This window comes from Centruroides sculpturatus, unplaced genomic scaffold (assembly GCF_000671375.1).
Source record: "Centruroides sculpturatus isolate CEXI.00-Female unplaced genomic scaffold, Cexi_2.0 scaffold198, whole genome shotgun sequence".
NCBI classification, from domain to species: Eukaryota; Metazoa; Arthropoda; class Arachnida; order Scorpiones; family Buthidae; genus Centruroides; species Centruroides sculpturatus.
In genome coordinates, this window is record NW_019384454.1 from 199,692 (window position 1) to 209,953 (window position 10,262).

Sequence of the window (10,262 nt, forward strand, 5' to 3'; positions counted from 1 at the left end):
ATAAACCAAAGACATTCGAACGAATAATTTACAAAAAAGTCATGTTATTAAAATAGTGAAATGACAACAAATAATTTTTACAATGGAGGAATCGAGGCGTGAATTATATTATGAAAGACCGATACGAATTCGGAGCATTTAAAACAGAAAATAAAGTGATATTCTCATGAGGATACGACGAAAGGTTTTTCGATTCGATTCTCGTCCTTCCGATGATCTATAGGTTTCACACTGGGCCCATTTTTGTCAGCTAGACATCTTTTCAAACAATTTCATTTTTCGACACCGGATGGCGTCACTGCATCTTTCGGGTAAAGATCTCTGGTAATTAAATTGCTCGAAGATTTACGAATGAAAAATATAAATAATTCGAACGATGGCATTTTTAATCGAAGAAAAAAGATGTAATCTATTTTTTGGGAATTCGCCACTTTTCGACGGCGAGAAAATTCGAGGTTGGTCGGCGTGACGAGACAATAGGCATTATTTGTGGTGGATATGGGTGATACTTGGTGGTTAAATCAGTAGCCTGGACGCCAAGTTCTCGGTGATATCTTTTCTTGTAAAAATTCGCAAATGGACACATTCGTAGTAAAGTCTCAAACCTGAGCGGCAACTATACACTCTTGAAGGTCCTTCGATGCTGTAATAATAAACAAAATGAATTATTTTTAATACATTAAAAATAAATTTATGTAAATAAATCGACGAAATCTGAATAATAATCTTTGTTTAATGTTTCGTAATTTCGGAACTTTTTGATAGCAATGTTTAATAAACGATGAAATGAAGATTTGAAAATACCACACACATTTAGAGTATCGCCCGATTTAATTGAATAATCTTCATTTCCTTGCAAACCGAAGATTTATAGCAGAATTACATTTTAATTCTAAACCAACTACAAGTACTGACACGGTTTCGCATATTTATATGAAGCCGGTCAAACTTCTTTCCAAATGACATTGGCAACTCGATAGTAACTTATATGTGAGAATAAGCTTAAATCCAGTTTGGAAAGCGCAGCTACTACAGTATACAATATAAAAACTGGCTTCTATTGTGCCAACGAGATTACTTCTGCTCCAAACACGCTCAAAATATCGACAAATTGAATGCTTACAGTCGCCAAAACATAAAAATATCTACCTGTGTCTACATATTTTTATAACAATAGATTAATATGATAACATAAATTGATATATTTAAATAAGTTCTTTCAATATTTAAGATTTTTTTTATGAAGACTATCAAAATATAAAATTTTAAAACAATAATTTTGTGTAGATTTTAAAACTGTCTAATTCATATAATTTTATACATTAAATAATTAAAATTAATAAAATGATTTTTAATTAATATAAATATAATAAACTATTGAATAGAAAGTATTGATGAAATTTAGATAGGAAAGTTTTGCATAGAAAAAAACCAGAATTGTTATTTTAATAATGTATGAATTAATATCGATGAAATAATTTCGTATATTGAATTTATGAAATTTTTTAATCAAAATTATCTGTAATAATATTCAATTTTATTATTTTCTATTTTCCATTCTTACTATCAAAAGAATATGAACTTTAAAGCTAGCATAACGTCAAACTGCTGCTACTACCTTATATATTTCTCAAGTTTTAATAAAGATAGATTTGTAATAAATCGGTATAAATTTGATTATATTAAATGCTCTAATCGTATTGTTTTAATACATTTTTTTTTTTTTTTTACAAATTAAGTTTAAAGTCTAAAGGAAATTTAAGAACGGAAATAAGTTAATTTTTTAATTCTGATTAAAGTTAAATCATTTTAAATGTGAAATCACTAATCTCGTAGCAATTTCGAGTCCAATAAAAGAGAAATAAAAATTAGAAAGAAACGGTCTCGGCCAGAAGACGAACTAAGAAATTTCAAGAGTAAGTACACCTATAATTTACTTCAAGCTACCTACTATCAATATTTGATGTAGGCTATATATTCACATCGACTAATATTACATTATCAATGATTATCTGATGTTTTATTATAACATTTACATTACATTTTGTAGCTATCAAGCAGAGAATTTAACAGTAGCGAACACTTCAAAATAAAATGTTTTTTACTTGTCATATATAAAAATATAGATCACATGAATCACATGGATTTGATGTAGCCTAAATATTAGTAATTGTTCTAACATTGTAGGCCAATAAAGCTTGTTTTTTCTGTTTTTTTAGAAAGTCCAGGATACTTTACCTAACACACAAAACATAGGATAAAAATTCAGCAACGAATTGCTTAACTTTCCGGACATTTGAAACTGTGTGTGGCGCCATCTGTTGTGATATTTTATTTAAAAACTTTTTATATAATTAATTATTAAAAAATAGCAAAAACACTTAATTTTTAGGGTAGGGAAGAGTTTTATAAAAAATTGTAAATGCTAATAACAAGTGAAATCTTCATTAAGTCCGACCTTACACAAGATATGGCACACCACCCTCAATATCGCCCCATTCCCTCGACCTTTAATTAATATTTAATAGCATCAATCCCGTAACATACAAACCTCCATGCAAAATTTCATAAATTTTCGACAAAAAGCACGGCAGTCTTTAGCTTCAATGTGGATGAACAAAGTCTTGCCCCCTACACACACACACACACACACACACACACACACACACTAACATTTATACAGAAAAAACCCCGAATGTTTTACATTTCTCGACGTTTCAAGGTCCCGAGTCCAAAAATATAACAATCTTGAGGGGTCGTTGACCATCGCCATACTTTTCCTCTGTTATATATAACAGAGCAAGTAAAAAATTAAATAAATCGTTTATTCATATCTTAAACATTACGAAGTATTCTTACAGATTAAGATATGGTGATAATTTTCAAGTTACCCTTATTCGATATCGGATAATAAGATAATAAGAGATTATAAAATGTAACAGACAATCAATCAAGAAACAATAGTAATTACTCGTTAATAAATTTATTTTAATATAACTACAGAATTTAAATTAAGTAATTATTATTTTATTTATTGAACTAAAGCTTTTTTCTTTTAGAGAATAACCTGTATATTGACAAACTTTAAATTCCTTTTCCATAGTACAGTAGACCTATATACTAATTTTGTTTTTGTTTTGATTTTGTTTTTCCAATGTGCATTTTTGTGAAATTTTGAAACCATAATAATGTATAATTATAAATTGATTGGTGTGTAAGTCGAAATTAATGAATTATTCTTATAACTTTAGTAGATTTTACCATCGTATTATTATCTTGAGAGAGTACATCTCCGAGAATAGAGATAGGATGAATCAAATCCCAGAATATTTCTGATCTCATAGTCTGTTAACTACTTGTTTATAAATAATATCACTTAAAACAAATGTAATCGTTTAGGAATCTTTCGGATTGATTTAATAGCTTTATTACTAATACGAATTATAATTCCAATTATTAATAATACTTACACTTTATTTACTAATTATATAAATTTAATTACTATAATTACGTATCTTAGTTAAATAAATTTCAATATTAAAATACTTAGTTTTAGTCTATTAGTCTATTGTGACTATACTGTTATCTATTAATAGGACTTATTGTACTGATTTAACTTGAAGATGAAATTAGAGAGACTGAATCAATCTCTTGGTTTAAAAGAATAAACTTTTACAGTAATACCCCGAACTTACGCGATAGGTGGGACCGAGCGATAACCACGTAAGTCGAATTCACATAAGTCGGGGTATAATTTCGCAATTTGTGTAAAATCCAAGTCAGATGTATGTAAGCTAATAAATGCTCTCGTTAATCTTATCTCTTCTTTTGATTCGTTTACTGTTATAAGAAATCACCACATAGAGTCTCTCAAGTCTCCTTAGATATAACAAACACAGAAATAAATAACACAAAAAAAAATTGTAGCTATGCGTCGATTCCACGCGACACGTCCGAACACGTAAGCTGAACAATAGTATGGGGGGAGTGAGTAATCAAGAGTTACGTGGCGCTCAAACAAAAGACGAATCGACAAGATTTGAAAATCGCGTAACTCCGGATTCGCGTAAGTCGGGGTAGCGTAAGTCGAGGTATCACTGTATTTGCCAAGTGCAAATATCAATAAAAGTTTATTCTCTTGATTCAATCTTTCTAATTTCATCCGCAAGTTAAATCAGTATAATAAGTTATATTAATAGATTATAGTCACAGTAGACTAATACTAATAAAATAACATTTAAAGGACTAAGAAGTATTAATTAATTAAAATACATATGTTTAAAAGGTTAGTTTATATTTTCCTAATTTATAATTATATTATAGATATTAAAATTCGACTTTTTCTTTCGGGATTCTTCTAGTGGTAAGCTAAATTGATAATAGTAGGAATAGAGTCGAAATTGTAATATGTATTTTATAATTACATTCAAAACAGTTCTGTTCTTATAGGTTAATTAATATGAATATTTATTTGCTCATTTTGAATAAAAATAGTTCCTCTCAATATTGCTCATAAAATAAATTATATATATAGTTTTTGTCAGATTTTTATCATTTATGAATGATTTTTTTAGTATTTTTTCGAATTTCTGTATGTGTTTTATTACAATAGATGGATTATCTTCAATTGTTACGATCAATAAATCAATGAAATATAGGTTTCTTCTTTCAAGTTTCATTATGTCTTCTCTACTTACATCTTTCGATTCTCCTAAATCAATTTTTTGTTACACTAATAAAAATTCAACTTTGATTAATATCTATTTAAAAACAAATAATGTTAATAAAATTATATGATATCGATTATAGTAAATAAAAATCATTGTACTCGTATATGAATTTAATTAATTAAATTAGTGGCCTTTATTTTTAATAAAAATGGTCATAAACCTATTATGAGAAAAATAATTTTCATAAACGAAATTCTTTTACCATTATATTAAAATATTGTTTAATTACGGTTTACAGTTGAAACCGCATCAAGTTTTCTTAGAAAAAAGCCATGGCAATATTAAAACTGAGTTTATTTTTGAATATTTAACATTAAAATTAACGTTTTTATATATTCTTAAAGTAGATGTCTATAAAATATACCAATAACGTTGGAGCCAGAGAGACAATAAGTAACAAAACATACGGTGTAAAATGAAATATAAAGTTATATAAGAATCAATGTCGAGTTAAATTCTTTCCATACTAAATGAATTTAGCATTTATGAGGAACATTAGCGATTACTTATGTCAGCATCAATCGGGTGCATTTTATTTCATTCCAGACTTACGAATAATACTCGATATGCACAGTTAATACATTCCAGTTGAATTTGGGACTATACATAAGTTTCTAATATAAAAATTTGGGATATAAGTGTAAGAATGAAATTTTCATTCCTACATTTATATAGGCCTATATCCCGATGATCTTAGCAACAAATTCTTAAAAAAATCAAAAATAATTTAAATTATCAAATAAAAGTAGGATATAGTGAGTTTTGGATTGCGTGCTTCACGACGTACTTGAAGTTGGGTAAAGGAATAATGTCTATCTTCAAAATTATCATTTTTTTTAAAATGAAATTTTACAATAAGAAACTACAAATACATATAGGCGTACAAATATAACTCATATTAATTTTATTAGTTTATTAATAAAATGTTTATTAATTTTTATTTGATTAATTTATTTTATTATTAAATTAATTACTAGTTTGTTACATCCGGCGTTGCCCGGGTTTATAAAAGTACCCGTTGCAATTTTTACACCCAGAGTTATTAATCGCAAATTTCAGAAATGTATGTGGTAAAACGCATTTTAAGAACATTATTAGAATACCTGTAAACTACATGTGAAGTATGTCCTTGTAAATAGTGAGTCTCTAGAAAAATTATTAGAATTAATAAAGTACCATTTAGAAATGAAAATAACCCGAGTTGTTAGAAGTGGAAAACCTAATACTTATATAATTTTCAGTACAACACTTTCGACTGGAACACGTGCATCCAGTCGAAAATGGATAATATAGAGAGTCCACTTCGTGCTATATCATTGTCGCAGTAATTAAATGAATACAGTAGACGCCCTATAAAACGGGTTCATATAATACGGGTTCGTATAATACGGCGAAAAAATTGCGACCGTATTCGTATAAACACGCTAAAAGAGATTTGTATAATAAATATGGTAAAACGTTATCGCCGACTCGTGTCGCGACAGGATTGGTCGAATCTAGACCAATAGCGGATATTGCACAAACCGTTGAGTTTAAACGAGCAGCGGACCTACTAAAAGCCATTTATTATTTAACGGCCATAAAAATTATATTTATATTAATGATGTCTCCAAAGTTCAGCGAATTTTTCGCAGAAAAATAACTTATCAAGAAACACGCGACCGCTGTTCGATGAGCCGCTCCGCGACGAAAACAAGCTTGAGCAAGGGTGTCGTCGAACGGTGCATACTCGGTAAGTAATCCTACAATTTTTTGTTTATAACATAGTTTACATGGATTATTCCCCAAAAATTGTACGTGTTTTGGAAACGTTAAGTCAAATTAGTCTAGAATCGATTAATTTTATGGAAGGAAACCTTTCAAACAGCTGTAGTCCCTAAACTGCAAACGTGCCAGGCTGTAATTGGCTCATGTATTTAAGTGATCGTAAAACACGGAATTCATATAAAACGGAACGTATCTACCGTGTTATAGAAGAGTCTATTGTATAGTATATATATATATATATATATACTGTATATTTAAATTTAAATTACTGTATATCATTTTTTAATGAATTAAATGAATTATATTTAATTTATTTTAAAAAATTTTGCCAACAGATGATGCTATATGTTAAGTCAGCAAATCAAATGTAGATATAAATTGATTGATATACAGAAACCAATCAATATTCTGGGGCGACATGTACCGCATTATCTAAGTTAACGGAAAGCTAACATAATTGCCAAGTTTCGTAGCAATTGGTCCAGCGGTATAGGTGAGCATAGCGAACAAACAAACAAACATTCTCATATATATATATATATATATATGGATTAAGAAATAAGTTTTTATTTTTTATTGAATATAATAAAAAGTTGATCGTGAGCGTAATACTCAACATGATAATTGTATGGAATTAATTTGCAATAAATAACTTCGAACCTCATTTGCTTTTTTGTTATTAATACAGATTTATCACACATATTTTTTCGATTTTTTATTCAATAAACGCAAAATTTCCCTTAATGCATTTCAGTCTGTTCAAAAATCCTCCTCAGTAGGGAATTTACATATACATTTATTGCAAATTAATTGATAATACAAAGCAGAAGCTTATTTTGAATTATGTTGAATATTACTATTGTTATTAATTGTTAAATGCTTTTATTTAACTTGCTTTGTATCATATCCTCCAATCTCAACTCAAATTTCACCCACTTCTAATTAAGATAGAGGGCCAAAACTTTGAAGATTTACGTATATCTGATGACAATGCATTTTAATGATATTTTAGAGGTGTGGCCTCATTCCCGTCATTCTTCTCACTCTGAAACCCGATAAACATAACCAATCGTAGAATTTAATCATTAATTAATATCAATTGAACATTGATATTTTAGAAGCGTAAGTGTAAATACGTTGTAGTGATGTATACTCAATTCCTACATCACCCACCCAATCCCGAAAAACGCAAACAAAAATATAATTTAACCAGCAATCCTATTTGTAAATAATATTTCAGATGCCTGTGTTTAAGTGCATTGTTGTAATGTAAAAGTATTTTTCTTTTTAAATTTTTTATATGTTAAAATTATTATTAAAAATTGAATGAACGCATTACAACGAAAGAATAATAAGAGCAATTCAACGTACGAATTTAAATTTTTACCGTTAGAATGTTTACTACAGCTATTTTTCAAAATAAACGGTTGTTTTATATTCTTTTTTCCAATCAATATTTACATGTCAATGTTAATTATAAAACGAGATAATTGTGTAAAAAATAATATGAAGATATTAATTTAACTTAATTCCCATTCACGAGTTAACTCGTCAAGCTTACATAGCGTTAGGAAAACCTCGGTCGTTAAGACCACTTTTGACAATTTTTTTTTTCAATTTTTGGAATGTTTTTAGGTCCACAAACTTTTGCAAAAATTTTTGCCCGCGCGAAAAAATTTTATCGCGATTTTAATTAGCCTTTGATAAAGCTCGATTAAGGCTTAATTGTTTTTTAATGGGACTTTTTATCAAATTTAATTCATCGTTCTAAAGTTCTAGCGCACGGATTTTACTTTGGTAAAGTTATTTAAAGCTACTTTCTGATGTCAAAAACGACCTCCAATAGTTTTTTAATTTTTTTAATTAATAGATTTTATTATATATAAATTTAATTACTTAGGGGGGTCGGAAATCGCAATTAAAATTTTAATTTTTTAAAAATATTTAAAAATATGAGGCCAGCTAATATTCACCCTACTTTAAACTCTTTTCCTCCCAAGACGTCTATGAGAATGACCCGGGAAATCCGACTCCAGCTGTTCTCAAGGTCATCTAGCTGTGTAAACAATGACTCATCAGTGTCAAATTTCACAGAAAGACAAGACAAAGGAAAATAAAATTTGAAGCTTTTTCTTCAAAATTAACGCATTTCTTTCGTTTTTTCAGTTTTAAATATTTTTTATGTTTAATTGTAATTAATTGAAAGTTGATCGGGAATGAAAGGGTTAACGACACAAAAACAGACGGAGAAAAACAGATTAAATGCAAACAAATATCGATAAATTTTATATAATCATTCAAATCACTCAAATGTAGTTTTGTGTTATCATGTTCTTTACAGCATTTGTTATCCTCATGTTCTTTACGGCATAAATGACAAATTAAAAATTTGTCATTTATGCTGTAAATGCATTACAACGGTTTTTTAAATATTATTATTCAAGAATGGAGTTAGTCTATGTTATATCTTGACTAAAACTAGATTATATGTGCTAGTTTCAAATTACACTCATTATGGGCTCTAGCTAGGTAGTATATAAGAGTAACTAAACAGGAAGTGGTCTTGGTCCGGTGGTCTTGGCTCGTCAGAAGACTGAATAGCTCGAAATTTCCGAAATATTAACTCCAAGTGAAATTCTTAAGGGCAAAAGGAACAGAATTCAGAGGAACCAGAATCATAGAACCGCATATCATGCAATGAGGATAGGAAACGGAGCTCTTATTTTCATTTTTGACTCTTTCTGCTTTTTGAGCATTAAGAGAACCTTTTTTCCACACTCATCGTGTAAAATTGTTCTAAACACACGAATTGTTCTATTTAAACTACAAGTATCCCTCATATAACACGATGGTTACGTTCCGAAAAAGTTCCGAAAAATCCGTGCTATACGAAACAAAGGACTAGTGCAAAATATAGGGTTAGGTTCCAAAAGTTAACAAAAGTATAGTATTCTTTTTCGTTACTAAGAGAAATGTGTTTAATAAAGCAATCAATAATTTATTTCCAATCAATAATTAACTAATGATCACAATTAAAAGTATTGTCTTACGGGTTAATAGAGAGGTTGCGACCGGTGTTCTCATCGCGAAAACGTGTACGTCGGACTTTCAGCGCCGTCTTCCTGTAAGCCTAGAAGTTTGACAATGGCATTTGGAACGTCAGTGGAATAATGCTCGACGTTCCAAATGCCATTGTCAAACTTCTAGGCTTACAGGAAGACGGCGCTGAAAGTCCGACGTACACGTTTTCGCGATGAGAACACCGGTCGCAACCTCTCTATTAACCCGTAAGACAATACTTTTAATTGTGATCATTAGTTAATTATTGATTGGAAATAAATTATTGATTGCTTTATTAAACACATTTCTCTTAGTAACGAAAAAGAATACTATACTTTTGTTAACTTTTGGAACCTAATCCTATATTTTGCACTAGTCCTTTGTTTCGTATAGCACGGATTTTTCGGAACTTTTTCGGAACGTAACCATCGTGTTATATGAGGGATACTTGTAGTTTAAATAGAACAATTCGTGTGTTTAGAACAATTTTACACGATGAGTGTGGAAAAAAGGTTCTCTTAATGCTCAAAAAGCAGAAAGAGTCAAAAATGAAAATAAGAGCTCCGTTTCCTATCCTCATTGCATGATATGCGGTTCTATGATTCTGGTTCCTCTGAATTCTGTTCCTTTTGCCCTTAAGAATTTCACTTGGAGTTAATATTTCGGAAATTTCGAGCTATTAAGTCTTCTGACGAGCCAAGATGC

The 10,262-nt window shown here is 29.4% G+C and overlaps 1 protein-coding gene across 1 annotated transcript in view; it reads right to left on the bottom strand.

The window, feature by feature from the left end:
- Positions 1-418: 418 nt before the first annotated feature.
- The window catches only part of LOC111620633 (protein stum homolog), an 86,968-nt gene continuing 77,124 nt past the window's right edge, over positions 419-10,262 (bottom strand). The window contains exon 3 of the mRNA XM_023362600.1: positions 419-643. Coding sequence (XP_023218368.1) covers positions 600-643 — 44 coding nt within the window. The 3' untranslated portion in view covers positions 419-599. The remainder of the gene's footprint in view (positions 644-10,262) is intronic.